Source organism: Aspergillus sydowii (genome assembly GCF_001890705.1).
Source record: "Aspergillus sydowii CBS 593.65 unplaced genomic scaffold ASPSYscaffold_1, whole genome shotgun sequence".
Classification (NCBI taxonomy): Eukaryota; Fungi; Ascomycota; class Eurotiomycetes; order Eurotiales; family Aspergillaceae; genus Aspergillus; species Aspergillus sydowii.
In genome coordinates, this window is record NW_024467859.1 from 82,373 (window position 1) to 96,140 (window position 13,768).

Sequence of the window (13,768 nt, forward strand, 5' to 3'; positions counted from 1 at the left end):
CGCGCGCACTACTTACAGGAGTCGCGTACGCTGGACCTCCCCAGTGGACTGATTGCGCAGTCTTTCTCTTTGCTTCAGCGACAGAGAAACGTCAGCTGTTGTCAGAACAGCTAATTGGCGGCCCTTTGTTCCTCACATTTTTGCACAATGGCCTCGCGTAATTATCGCAGAATTCTGCGACCTCTCCTCTATACTTCCGCCGCAGCTACTGTCGGTGCAGGCGTGTTCTACTTCTCATACCGTCCCCGCAACATTCCCGGACTCGAAGCGCCTGCAGTTCCACCGCCGGGATACCACGAAGGCAAGCTTGTGCCTCCCAGCTTTCCGAAAATCAAGTCTCGATTGGAACAAATTCAAGATCTCAAACGCAGTTCTTCCGGTGATGCGGAAGTGTATGATCTTCTCGTAATTGGCGGGGGTGCTACAGGATCTGGAATTGCACTCGATGCGGCAACACGTGGATTGAAAGTTGCTGTCGTTGAAAGAGATGACTTCAGCGCTGGGACAAGTAGCAAGAGTACTAAGCTTGTCCACGGTGGCGTACGTTACTTGGAAAAGGCGGTTTGGGAATTGGACTACAACCAGTTAGTTCCCTGTGTCTTTTTTTTTGGACCTTTTGACTCAAGCGGAAACTAACGTGTCCATTCCTGCTGCTAGGTATAAGCTGGTGAAAGAGGCTCTAAGGGAGCGCAAGTATTTTCTGAACACCGCTCCTCACCTTTCTAGTTGGCTTCCGATTATGGTCCCTGTACAGAATTGGTGGCAGGTCCCTTACTTCTGGGCCGGTACAAAATGTTATGATTGGTTAGCTGGCTCAGAGGGAATCGAGAGTTCCTACTTCTTGCCGAAGAGTAAGGCCATTGAGGCTTTCCCTATGCTCAGAACGGATAACGTTCTTGGTGCCATGGTTTACTACGGTATGTGTTTTTCGGGTTGTCTTAGGCGTCCAAAATGATGGGCTAATATTGTAGATGGTGCCCACAATGATTCCCGCATGAACGTTTCGCTCGCGATGACTGCCGCGCTGTATGGTAGCACTGTTGTCAACCACATGGAAGTCACCGGCCTGACAAAGGATGCGTCCGGGAAATTGAATGGCGCTCGGCTTCGTGATTGTATCCCTGGGAAGGATGGCAAAGAAGCAGAAGAAATTCCAATCAGAGCTAAGGGTATTATAAACGCCACCGGCCCATTCACTGATTCAATTAGAAAGATGGATGAGCCCGACGTGAAGGAGATTGTGGCACCTAGCTCTGGTGTCCACGTAATTCTGCCTGGCTACTACAGCCCTTCCAACATGGGCCTCATCGATCCATCCACTTCTGACGGCCGAGTTATTTTCTTCCTTCCCTGGCAGGGAAACACGATCGCCGGTACTACGGATGCTCCCACGGAGATCACCGCCCAGCCTCAACCATCTGAAAAGGATATCAACTGGATTCTGTCCGAAATTCGAGGTTATATCGCTCCTGATATCAATGTTGACCGAACCGATGTGCTTGCTGCGTGGTCCGGAATCAGGCCTCTTGTGCGGGATCCCAAAGTGAAGAGTTCGCAAGCTCTGGTTCGCAACCATCTCATTTCGGTTTCATCCTCAGGTCTTTTGACTTGCGCCGGAGGAAAGTGGACTACTTACCGCCAGATGGCCGAAGAGGCTGTTGATGAGGCAATCAAGGAATTCGGTCTCAAACCTCGTGAGTTGCACAACGCTCCTGATATCAGTGGTGTTGGCGGTCGCGGCCTGGTTGCCGACCATGCATCACTGGATGGCTCATGCCAAACCCACCAGGTCCGCCTTATCGGTGCCCATGGCTGGTCTAAGACTCTCTTCATCAATCTCATCCAACACTATGGTCTTGAGACTGAAGTGGCCAAGCATTTGACAACTTCTTACGGGGATCGTGCATGGCAAGTTGCTGCATTGTCCGCCCCAACTGAGACACGTTTCCCTGTCCGTGGCCAGCGCATCTCAGCTCTTTACCCTTTCATTGATGGCGAGATCCGTTTCGCCGTTCGCCACGAATATGCGCAAACAGCAGTCGATGTTATTGCACGAAGAACCCGCCTGGCATTCCTCAACGCACAGGCTGCCCTCGAAGCGCTTCCTACGGTAATCGACTTGATGGGCGAGGAACTAAACTGGGACACAAGCAGAAAAGACCTCGAATGGAAAGAGAGTGTACAATTCCTTTCATCAATGGGTCTGGCCCCGAACCTCCTTAACGTGACTCGAGATCAAGTAGAGGGTGGTAGGGTCAAACAATTGCTTGTTAGCGAGCGTGGTGCATTCACAAGAACAGGTGAGTCCAGGCTAGACCCTGATCAATGTGACCGTTTTGGTGCTGATATCTTGCGTAGAACCCCCAGCAGACGTACTTGCTCATAACCCAGTGATGGATAGCGAGGCCCAAGCCAACAAATAGACGCTAATGGCATCTGACACTTTGTCATAGATATTAGAAATTGTAATTTACTAGGGATACTCGAATCAGGGCTCCGTGCAAGACAGCACCCAGGAAGTATTTGTATTTGTATTTATATTTATATTTATATTCGAATTCGGGTGATAGTATTGAATCTGCAAAATGCCTCATTCACGCTTTTATGACGAGGCTATGCATTGGGTATGAACTTCTAGACAATTTCAATGGGGAGTGCTTAATGTATTTGGTTATTGAAAAGATAATTCAATTTTCTATAGTTGGTGCCTTTGAACTGGAACCCTTCTGAGCCTCAGTCCTGAAATAGCCTAACAGGAGTCTAGTGGGCCGCCGGGGAAGTATGACGTCTTAAGTTTGCACTAGGTGCCACGTTGACAGGTGTCAGATAATTATGACATTTCTGCGTGAGGATAATAACTAATAGAAATAATACTCTGTGGTCTAATGAACACCTCAATATTCGCCGTCAGCTCAGCCTCCTTTATCTAGCTCCCCAACTGTTTCAAGCTGATAATAAGTACTTCGTTACTATCTGACCCATCTATCCCAGGTACCGTTCCAAGTGATTAGACTGTGATGTATCAAGAGCGATTGCAATGTAAGGGGGACACTACCTGAATTATTTCGCTCGAGAACAGATAATCTTAAGTCAATAGTTGAGAGGAACAGTGCTCAAGTAGAATGGATATAGTGACAAAACCAGAATGGCCATTAGTTACCGAGACAATAGCAGAATAAGAGCAGGGCCGGCCAATGCAACTTCAGCTTCCATCCTGGGATTATTAATAATAGAATGTACTTTTCTGTAGAGACCGAAAGAGACGAGAAGAAAAGAGAACAAAAAAAGACAAAACCCGAAACTCCACCCTATACATTATGAAACGCTGCTTTGAACAGTTGCTTTGTTAAAGACGCCCAAAAAGATCTCACTAGGTCGTGGAAGGACTGAGAATCTTGAGCCTGGACCAGAAACATGATTATTCCGTCGTAAATTCGCAGCAAATTAGTCGGAGACTACCAGAGCCTGTCCGATACCGATGATATAAGCACACTGTCTTCAGCAATTCGAGGACGACACGACCACTCCACCGGACAACAAAGGCAAATGTAAGAAAGGCGTCGCTGGACACCCGATAATGGCGAAGAAATGGTAGGTAGGTAGGTAGGCCATTGCTATGACTTGCCCTGTTTAGAACCCGATGGCCCCTCTGAGTAGTTGTCCCAAAATCGGGCTACCGCTTTCCGAACTGTTTCTTTGTTTTTCGCGGTTTTCTCGTAGTGTTGCCGGTAGTAGTTGAAGAGTGCAAACTCGTGTCGGTTGAGCAAATAGTTTGGGTTCGCCTCAACTTTCCGCCATAACGCGTCGCGAGCAGATGCTAGAATTTCTCCATCCCGCCCTTCGAGAGCGGCTTTGTCGCCATTCCTAGCTGCATTTAACGCCCGCATATAAACGGGTTCGTCATCCGATGATGTTGGGTTGGCCATTTAAGCTATAGTATAGTAGGTATGCGATAATTGGACAACACTGGCGTTGGCGGATAGCTCACTATGATTGGACAAAATTGGGGGGAATAGAAAGAAAGAGAGCAACTCAGGAGTTAAGAAGGGAGGTCTTGAGCAGAAAAGGAAAAAGAAGGGAAGAAAAATAATTGATGAGAAATCCTGGTGGGCATGGTTCTTTGCAGGCCCCGGACCTTGCCAAATTAATGCAATGAAGGTGGAGCAGGGATGGTGTCGGCAAATCGTGGATCGAGTTCTTTTGTTACAGGAGCACGGCGGTATGAGAGGGAAATAAAATCACAGCGACTTTGCTGGGATTCAGGAAGCTTTTTGAAATTTTTCTCCCTGCAACCCGCTCGAAAAAAAGACGGGTCCACAGGCAATTTCTTGCTAAAATCATGCGAAATGAAATGCTGCTGCCACAAGAAGAATCGAGGGATGAAAGGAATACGGACACTCGATCTTGATGCATACTGTTATCATAAATGGAGAATCCTCGGGAAATAACAGGAGCAAGCGTTCTGTTCCTCCAGAACTCGAGCCTCTGTGAATGGCCATGTGGCGGGTGGGGTTTTGTACGGGCTCACCCGCTGTAGCAGCGCCTCGTAAGGTCCTTAATAAGGCTATGGACCATTCTTGGCATAACGGTTTTGCGAGTGTTTTGGGAAAGGCCCCAGATCCAAACGGGTATTTGAGGTGGACTAGAGTTGGTCGAATGTGGTTCCGGCGGTCTTGGTGTGAAACTGGGAATCGTTGTGGGCCGCTTTCAGCAGGGCTATCAGCGCTCCAGGAGTCTTGTGATTATTGACCGGCATCATGGTTGTCTATTATTGCGCGTGGGCAGATATCATGCTGGTCGGACTGCGCACTTGGAATGCGGCACTAATGCTTGGTTGTCCCTACCACGTTGAATTCGTGGACGGCGGACAGGTCATGCCGCGTCGCCTCGGACTCAAAGCCGGTTTGACTCTGCGTGTGGACTCTGGACGGGCCACGAGTGTAGCCGAACGCAACCCAAACTCCCAAAGGATCAGGATTCAGGAATAGTCAAGTAGGGAAAGAATAAAAGAACTAGATAAACTGTATTTTGCTCAGCTGGTGGTAGAAGGGGAAATGACTGGAGCAGAGGACGCGGACAAACTCCCTTGTCCATTTCCAAGTGGAGCGACAGGGGGGAGCTTTTCCGTCTCCGTCAGAGAAGTGCCATCAGTCCAAACTCCAAATGACTCGCATATCCCAAGGAGCTTTTTGGCCTATCATGTGCTCGCCCGACCGCTTCAAGAGCTGGAAAAAACTCCCATTGGCCTCAGCCGGATGTGGTGTATCAGACTGTCCTCTCACCGATTTATGCATAATGAGTAGAGGTGCATCAAGTACTAAGGTTGGGAAAAACCAGCCTTCCTTCAGGGATCAACCCCGCTCTCCGAGGTGTGTCCACTCGAGATATCGCTTGTGGCGTCTGGTACTTTTAGAGATGGAGATCGAAAGAAATCATAAATAGTTTCTTGATCAAAATGGAACACGTCCGGTAATGGTAGTGGCTTCCTTCCTAATGGTTGTTCTTTACGGTTTCTAATGAACAGGTAGGAATTCCTATAATCCGTCGCTCCTTTCGCAACAGTACTGGTGCACTCAGAATTATCGACGGATACTCTATACTGAATCTATCGGCGTACTTTTGTGGCCGCCAAAGTACGCCGTTGTGCCCGAAATACCCAGTACTTATCCGTTGTACTACTATCTATCTTCGGCCCCGCAAGCCCCCACGCCAATCAAGCCTGGCATTCGTGAGTCGTGACCAAATTTCTGAGATTTTTATTTTATTTCCCTCCCCCTTCTTTTGGCTCTCGAGAACGGCTTTTACTGAGTCAGTGTACCACTTTGTCTGGTTCGCTACATTGTAGCTTGATGCCGGGAGTGACGCTCGCTAAACGTAGCACGATGGGTGGTGATATATGGCAACACTGAATTGCCTCTATGATTATTTACTCTCGAGTCCGTACACTTGGGGTTCTCGGCCATGAACCAAAGGCCCCTGCTCGCGTCTAGAACTAGGTACAAGGTAATCTCTTTGATGTATGCCCATCTCCCTGAGGCTTCGGAGAATCCATACTACATAGTAGTCTTCATTATGATGTTTCGCCCTCGTACTTGTTCTCCGGTAGCATACTATCAACTTCACAACACCCAAGGAAAGGGATTGGCTATACTCTCATGCTTTTATAACATGCACTCATTTTTTCGTTCGAACGGGGATCTTCTATGAAACTAGACACACGTGTTTGTTGAAATTTTACGCATGTTCAAGCAGTGACAACCATGGTAGGGTAGCAACCAAAGGTTGTTTCATCGGGCTTCTCATTCATTTTGGCCTACAAATGTCTGAATTTTAAAAACAATAACAACAACAACAACAACAATAATGATAAGGCCAAATGATGTGTGTGTGGTATTTAGTGTTGCTCATGTTTGAGCACACCTACGGAAGCCCGGTACGTACAGTCAGCGGAAGCTCTGGGCAACGCGAGCATCCAACCGCGCTAGTGATGTTGACAGCTATGGCCGCCCGTTGCCTTCAGTAGATAAAACAACTCCTATTGATCCCCGGAAATTCCCCATTGTTGGTGAAAAACAATTTAGAAAATGCCTGAGGGTACGTTATAAACTAAAAATTATCCCAATCCCTCTCCATTTTGCAACGATGTTCACTCTAACTAGAGTCTCCAATTAGGCGGAAAATCTAAGAACAAGAAAAAGAACAAGGTGCAGGTTCAATCTGACGCCTTCGATGCGAGCAGTTTGAAAGACGATAGCAGAGGTTCTGTGGAGAATAATGTAACAATACACCGAAGATCGTTGTTACCTCGTGATGCTGAGTTTGTACGATAGGACCAACCCGAATTGACCGAAGACAACAAACCGGAAGAGACAGAAAATGGAGGGGAATTGGATGCTGACTCAAGTGACGGGCATGTTGACAAGGAACCGGATGACTCAAGAGCCAAATCACCTATCCTGGAGGCTCTCCGATCAAAAGACCGTTTCGAGGCCCTTGTTAAAGACCGAGATTCGCTACGTGCCGAAGTGACCGATATGCGGAAGTCCCTGGAACAGATCCAGTCGAAACATCATGATGATATGGAGGTTCTACATGGCAAACTAGAAGATGCGAAGAGTAAAAAGGAGCACGCAGAATCTCAGTACCGTGGTTTGCTTGAAAGAGTGAACACGATCAAAGCCCAGCTTGGTGAACGTCTCAAAGAAGATGCCGTACGTACAATTTGTCGTTACTTCTTCCACACCTTGCGCTAAGTAACATCTCACAGGAAGAAATTGCTCAAGCGAGGTCGAAGATCGAGGACTTGGAGGCGCAAAATTTTAGCACGAAGGAAGAGTACGAATCAAAGGTATTGGAGCTATCAGATGACAATAAACGAATGTCAAAGGAGCTCTCTGAACTACGCGAACGAACAAATCTGTCGCAACAAAATTGGTTGAAGGAGAAGGACGATATCCTCGAACATGAATCATATCTTCAGTCGGAGTTCGAACAAGCAAAGGAGGCAATGCATAACTGGGAAGTGCTCGCCATGGAAGAACGTTCAATCAGAGAAAGCTTGGGAGAAAAAGTAATAGATCTGGAGGAACAATTGGCTACTGTGAAAGGCGCATACGAGAAGACTTCTTCTGAGTGTGAATCCCAAGCAGCGACTGTGGATGGTTTGCAACGATCCTTGCAAGAAATCCAGGCCGGTAAGTGTCCCCTCTCCCCCAGGGAAACCGCTTCTATTGTCCCCACTAACTTATTGCAGCACGCAAGCAGGAGCTTCGTGAACTCGTTGAAACCTCTGATGCTCAGCTCGAGGAACTGAAGCAGGCACTCAGCGATGCTAAGGCAAAAGAATCAGACTCGGGAAAATCTCTAGAAGAGTTTCAACAGGAACTTGAGAGAGTCCGGCCTTTTGAGAAAGAGGTTAGAGAGAAAAACCTCCTGATTGGCAAACTGAGGCATGAAGCTGTTACCCTGAATGACCACTTGACAAAAGCGCTGCGGTTTCTAAGGAAGGGCAAACCAGAAGATAATGTTGACCGGTGCGCATCTCTGTGTTTCCCCATCTGCTGTCTACTAACAACCTACGAATAGCCATATTGTCACAAATCATCTACTGCACTTTCTCGCACTTGATAGATCAGATCCGAAGAAGTTCCAAATATTACAACTTATTGCGGCACTTTTGGGGTGGTCAGACGGTAGGTAACAAACAAAGCTTCGGACCTGAAGATGTGACTGACACTCTCCAGAGCAACGTGAGCAGGCAGGTCTGGCTCGTCCCGGGGCTTCAGGGGCTTCTGGCAGGCTTCGGGTCCCCGGTACCCCCATGCATCGCACGCCTAGTACACCGACTTTAGCAACTGAGTTTCTGGATAATGGCGCCACGAGCAAGGAGTCTCTAGCAGAGCTCTGGTCAAATTTCCTTGAACAAGAGTCACAGGCCTCTTCCCAGGATAATAACCAATTGGCCAAGTGAGGTTGACGGTGTATATTGGCATCCGCCCGCCGCTAATAACGTCGATATACTGCTGCATTACATTATACCGATCGTACGAGATATGGACCTTTACCCCACCACTACTTTTGCTATTTATTCCTCCCATGTATCTATGCCGAAAGCGGCCAAATTTCGTTTTGAGGCTAGGCTCGGTCCCAGACGTCCCACCGCCTTCAACAGATGACCCGACCGTAGAAAACATAGAATCGCAACCAAGTCCCTTATTAAACAGGTATCAGTATATGCATCCAACCTTTTCGAGGCTCGGTGGGTTCTCCTCGTTATCTTTCACCCGTTTGGCACTTTCAACCCGCTTCGCGGTAGCTACCATGGCTACTACCACTGCAGGTACGGACCCCATTTCGCCCCAAGACTCGCTATGATATAGCTCTTCACTAGGAAACAAACATAATAACCAGGAATAGTCCAAAAGTTTCGGCCCGTGGTGGTGTCAGGTCCCTCCGGAACCGGCAAATCAACATTACTAAAGAGACTTTTCGCCGAATTTCCCAACACCTTTGGCTTCTCTGTTTCTCGTTCGTGAATCTTCCTTATTTCAACGCCCGAAAAACCCCAGAAGAGTAATCTGACGTAGTGCCAGACACAACTAGAACCCCTAGGCCTGGCGAGCAACATGCGCGTGAATACTACTTCACCACAAAAGAAGACTTTCTCGACCTCGTGAGCAAAAACGGCTTCATCGAGCATGCTCAGTTCGGCGGGAACCACTACGGGACGAGCGTCCAGGCCGTTAAAGATATCGCAGCGAAGGAGAGGATTTGTATTCTTGACATTGAGATGGAGGTTCGTTTGCCGATTCTCATTCGCCGCTAGCAAATTCGCGCAATAGTTTAGGATCAGAAGACTAACAGCTATGCTGCGAGTACGGACAGGGCGTGAAACAAGTCAAGAAGACCGATCTGAGTGCGCGATTCTTGTTCCTTGCGCCGCCGTCAGTTGAAGAGTTAGAACGGAGATTACGCGGTCGGGGGACTGAGACCGAGGAGAGTTTACAAAAACGATTGACGCAGGCGAAGAACGAACTGGAGTATTCGAAACAGCCTGGTGCACACGATAAGGTCGTTGTCAATGACGATTTAGAGATCGCCTATAAGGAACTGAGGGATTATATTATTGATGATGGGAAGTTCGGGGCCGCGATATAACGACTACAGTGAGGTTCTCTAGGAGGTAGGCGTGATTTTATGAGTAATGTTATTTAGAGCACCTACCCATCCTTATTTAGCTATTTTTGGCTATTATGCATAGAAAGTGCCGAAGAATATATTTAGAGGTGGATTTCACTTGAACCTGTTAATTAAGGGAATTAAGTACATGAAACGACCAGACCGACGCTAGCGCTCTCATGCTAGTTCTCTTTACGTTGTGCGCAAAACGAAATCGTAGGAAATTGAGGTAATCCCAGTCGTTCTCCCTGTAAGCGGAAGAGGATAACAATAAATATACGGAAAAAGCCTGGAGTTAAAAAGGGATATCTGTAAGCATGCTGGTAAGGAAGTGGATGGTGACACGGATTTCGGTGGTAAAGAATAGAACGAAGCGAATCCCGAGAGGACTGTCTCCCGAGTCAGTCATTCGCCCCCGTAGGACCGCTGACACTAAAAGACGGTGCTTATCAAGTAGAAATTTTTTTGGTTCCTCATCGATCTTCGCTCAGCTAATAGCCGTTCATCGTCACTCGCTGTGAGTTGCGGCTTAGTTCCCTGTCAGCCGAGGGGCTAATTGGCCGGCTGCCGCCACTATGGCCACCTGCAGCGCTGCTCTCTTTCAAGGCAAGAAGTTGCTTAGCGCGGAAGGTCTCGTAATGGATTTGGCTTGTTGTTTCGACGAGGTCCTGGAGGTGGGTACGGGTAAGGAAATTTCTTAGGGAAACAAATTCGCAGTGGCTCTCATCTTCCACATTGATAACTCCCCAGCGGTTTTGGCGTCCGCGAACAGGCTGACCGTTGACGACAATGGTCCTCTCGCTTCCAACAACCGCAAAAGGGATTATATCCTGGTTGATCGTTAGATGAGACACCGACCTAGGGACTGAGAAGTCCTTACCTTAATGCGGGCATTCACAGCACGCTCCTCATCATCGAGCTCATCGTTATCATACGGGTACATCTTGAGGTTGTGGAAGGCAAACTCCTCCTTGATTCGCTCCTTGAAGGCCTGACGTTCCTCGAGGGTGAGTGAATCGGCCTTGGCGATAACAGGAACGACATTGACGACATCGGACAACTTTTTCAGGACGACAATATCGATGGGTTTCAGACTGTTAGGCAAATAATTAGCTTCATTTTCTTCATGTGCCATGTCGATCGGTCCATAAAACTCACGCATGGCCAGATGGCTGAATGAAAAATAGACAACAGTGAATACGGGTATCTTGAATGTAGCGGTCACGTTGGGCAGTGAGCTCTTTGCGGAGGTAAGCGGAGTGCTGGTCCTTGATATATTTCACAATTGGGTCCCAGCTGGTGATAAATTAGTCCAGTCACGGTAAGCAGGCGACAAGTGTAGACTGTTACCATCTATCATTGTTAACTTGATCACCGTATCCAGGGGTGTCGACAATGTTGAGCCTGAGACGGACGCCATTTTCCTCGATGACTATGACTTGGTTAGAGAATCAAGTCGCTAGCAGCACAGGAATTCCACATACTATGGGAAACAGCTTGGATCTCGGTGGTCGAGCGTACGGGTTCGTTGGGGGTCAAACGGCCCTTCGAATCGATCAGGTGGGAGGCGAAGATGGTGTTGATCAGAGTAGACTTTCCGAGACCAGTCTGGCCTATTTATCAGTTTAGCATCAAGCACATCTGGCCAGATGAAAGAGAACTCACCAACACACATAACATTGAACTGGAAGCCACGTTTCAGCAGCTTCCGTTCGATCTGGGAAGTAATGCTATCGAAACCGACATGGCTCCGGGGGAAGACTGTCGACGGGGCGGAGCTCGTAGTGGCCATGGTGGTGTAAGGGGATTCAAAGAGAGTTCCTCGGGCAGAAGATGGTCAATGGAAGGAGTACGATAGGAAAATATAGAGGAAACTGAAGGTATCGGTGCAGCCCACAGGGAGAAACAAGTCTTAGAGGGTGATCGGAGCCTTACCCCAAGAATTGAGCCAGTCTGGTATCGATTGAGAGGGAGGGAGCAGTCGTGATAGACCCCTTTAATTGTTGTCGCGACTCAGGGGGGTTCTAGTCCCAGTTAGGCCTAGCGTCTCTCCAGATCCAAACCTCGCAAACCGCAGGCCGGACTTCGGGAAAAGCTTCAATTTCCAGTTTGATGCACGCTCAATCGCTCACTATTCCGTCTTTTTTAACACCTAGTCTATTGTATTGAACGCTATATATCACCATATTGACGTCGAAGCGCGAAACCAAGCCTGGCACAATGGCTTTGCGACCGCTTTCCCGCAACCCGCTCCTTCAAATATTCCCCCGACTTGTCGTACCGTCAAAATCTCTGCGTTTTACCATCAGCCTTCCGTCACAACACCATGTCTTCCTTTCCGCTTTTCACCGGCCGGTTGCTTTTGCTCTGAATGTTCCTGGGCTTTTATCCGACTTATGGGAGTCCGTTCTTCGAGCCGTTCCAAAGAAAAAGACGTCACACATGAAGAAAAGACATAGGCAGATGGCTGGCAAGGCCTTGAAGGACGTCAGGAACCTTAACACCTGTCCTGCTTGCGGTCAAATAAAACGCTCTCATGTGCTATGCCAACATTGTGTTGAAAGTATGGAAACCCTGTTCTATTTGATTTTATATTTTAAACGCGGAATGTTCTAACAGGTTTTCTACTGCAGATATTAAAAAACAATGGGGAAAGGCTCAGTTGTCGTGACTTGTGCCTGCTGATCAAGAGGATGGGATGATGAGAACTCATAGGATGCCGATGTTGAATACATGACTAAGATGTATTTGTATAGTTATCATGTATGTGCACTGCATGGCTTTTCGGCGTTAGGTTTAGCAATATGAATTATTTGTACTATATCTTATACAAAACAAAAAAATACTGAAAGGTCAGAAATAAGTTGACTTAGCCACTCGAATTGCTGTTGCGGAAGAATTACTTAATACTTCATCTACCATTTTCACTAAATAGCGAGATTAGCAGAAATAGTTCAAGTTGAATCTCTGTGCCTAGCCAATTGTTTGTAGTGCTTTATTTATATAGTGTACGAACTGGGTGCAATTCAAATCGCCAAAATTTAGACACCCATAAGGTTATAGCGATTCAAAACTAATGGATGCGTTAAACTCATGACAACACAGGCTAGATCCTATTTCAAAACCTCGACGAACAGCTTGCGCATCCTTTTCAGAAAAGCGCCAAAATCGCGATCCTCATTCAGCATGTCTAGCTCCTGGTCCAGAGAATGCCTGTCCAGTTTGGGTCGTGAATGAAATATTTCATAGTCACGGTTCGAGGTGCCAAGTTCAAACCATGCTTCAGCTTCCCAATCCTTCTCCAACAGATGGCTGTAAACGAATTTCAACCGGTCTTCCCTTCCCGCGCCTTCAATCCGTAAGCATAGATAGTCCTGCCAGAATTCAAGCTCCGGGACGTTTAAGCGTGCTTGAGCATCAAGGTAGCGAGAGTGGCTTTTTTGTGCTTCCAGTTTTTGGTTGATGGCCTTTTGTGTTTCTTCAATTTGTTGCTTGAGCCGATCACGCTTTGCAAGACGCGAGTCACGTTCTAATGTCACAGATGAAACAGCAGCATGCATCTCAGCGGCTTCAGCGGCCTCTTTCTGAAGGGTCTGTTCGTGGGTTTGTGACTTGAGATTGAGAATTTCAATATCTCGTTGTCTCATACGTTCATCCTCTGTTCATCAGGATGTTAGAAATGTCGGCATTCGCTTGCGCCTTTGCTGTCATTGTCTGCTGTATGAGGACTCTCACCTCGTAATTCAGCTAAACCGCTCTTGAACTGATTCCTTTCTTCCAGTACCTGCTTCCTGCCACGTTCAATAAACGCATCAAACTGAGCGGTGAACTGGGCCATGCGGCTGCGCAGATCTTCGAACCCAAAATTGATGCTGGGAAGCGAGTCCGCCATTGAAGGTGCTGTCGCGGAGGCCAGAGGCGGCCGCATACCACTTGTCGAGAGCGAAGGATCAAAGGAGGAGGACATGTTGAGATGTGACATTTGCTGGGATGTTCCAAAATAGCAAGTGCGACATGAATCGTTGTGTAGATTGGTCGCATTATCAAACGGACAAGAAGAAGCAGTGGATGGTGGTTTGTTTCTGGTGTT

General features: G+C 47.6%; 7 protein-coding genes across 7 annotated transcripts; 4 read left to right on the top strand and 3 right to left on the bottom strand.

The window, feature by feature from the left end:
- Window positions 1-147: 147 nt before the first annotated feature.
- ASPSYDRAFT_52965 (glycerol-3-phosphate dehydrogenase GUT2) lies at window positions 148-2,423 on the top strand (the record flags this gene model as incomplete). Its single annotated transcript, XM_040848587.1, has 4 exons — window positions 148-584; window positions 658-917; window positions 972-2,300; window positions 2,359-2,423. The coding sequence occupies 4 exons, from the start codon at window positions 148-150 to the stop codon at window positions 2,421-2,423; spliced, it is 2,091 nt and encodes a 696-aa protein (XP_040707057.1).
- A 1,191-nt stretch (window positions 2,424-3,614) lies between these two features.
- ASPSYDRAFT_25347 (uncharacterized protein) lies at window positions 3,615-3,926 on the bottom strand (the record flags this gene model as incomplete). The annotated part of the gene is made up of 1 exon (XM_040844151.1): window positions 3,615-3,926. One exon carries the CDS (start codon window positions 3,924-3,926, stop codon window positions 3,615-3,617), a length of 312 nt encoding a protein of 103 aa, XP_040707058.1.
- Window positions 3,927-6,584: 2,658 nt separating this feature from the next.
- Window positions 6,585-8,470, top strand: ASPSYDRAFT_83330 (putative Golgi matrix protein; the record flags this gene model as incomplete). Its single annotated transcript, XM_040851211.1, has 7 exons — window positions 6,585-6,594; window positions 6,673-6,776; window positions 6,831-7,211; window positions 7,268-7,694; window positions 7,754-8,033; window positions 8,086-8,192; window positions 8,244-8,470. 7 exons carry the CDS (start codon window positions 6,585-6,587, stop codon window positions 8,468-8,470), a joined length of 1,536 nt encoding a protein of 511 aa, XP_040707059.1.
- A 350-nt stretch (window positions 8,471-8,820) lies between these two features.
- On the top strand, window positions 8,821-9,657 carry ASPSYDRAFT_52967 (guanylate kinase; the record flags this gene model as incomplete). The annotated part of the gene is made up of 4 exons (XM_040848588.1): window positions 8,821-8,839; window positions 8,917-9,027; window positions 9,093-9,295; window positions 9,385-9,657. 4 exons carry the CDS (start codon window positions 8,821-8,823, stop codon window positions 9,655-9,657), a joined length of 606 nt encoding a protein of 201 aa, XP_040707060.1.
- A 512-nt stretch (window positions 9,658-10,169) lies between these two features.
- Window positions 10,170-11,470, bottom strand: aspD (septin aspD; the record flags this gene model as incomplete). Its single annotated transcript, XM_040848589.1, has 6 exons — window positions 10,170-10,508; window positions 10,559-10,772; window positions 10,837-10,974; window positions 11,029-11,110; window positions 11,163-11,291; window positions 11,344-11,470. The coding sequence occupies 6 exons, from the start codon at window positions 11,468-11,470 to the stop codon at window positions 10,170-10,172; spliced, it is 1,029 nt and encodes a 342-aa protein (XP_040707061.1).
- A 296-nt stretch (window positions 11,471-11,766) lies between these two features.
- ASPSYDRAFT_37783 (mitochondrial 54S ribosomal protein bL32m) lies at window positions 11,767-12,574 on the top strand. The gene is made up of 2 exons (XM_040845569.1): window positions 11,767-12,241; window positions 12,312-12,574. The coding sequence occupies exons 1-2, from the start codon at window positions 11,899-11,901 to the stop codon at window positions 12,347-12,349; spliced, it is 381 nt and encodes a 126-aa protein (XP_040707062.1). The 5' UTR covers window positions 11,767-11,898; the 3' UTR covers window positions 12,350-12,574.
- A 217-nt stretch (window positions 12,575-12,791) lies between these two features.
- Window positions 12,792-13,645, bottom strand: ASPSYDRAFT_83333 (kinetochore Spc25 family protein; the record flags this gene model as incomplete). The annotated part of the gene is made up of 2 exons (XM_040851212.1): window positions 12,792-13,336; window positions 13,414-13,645. The coding sequence occupies 2 exons, from the start codon at window positions 13,643-13,645 to the stop codon at window positions 12,792-12,794; spliced, it is 777 nt and encodes a 258-aa protein (XP_040707063.1).
- Window positions 13,646-13,768: the final 123 nt, after the last annotated feature.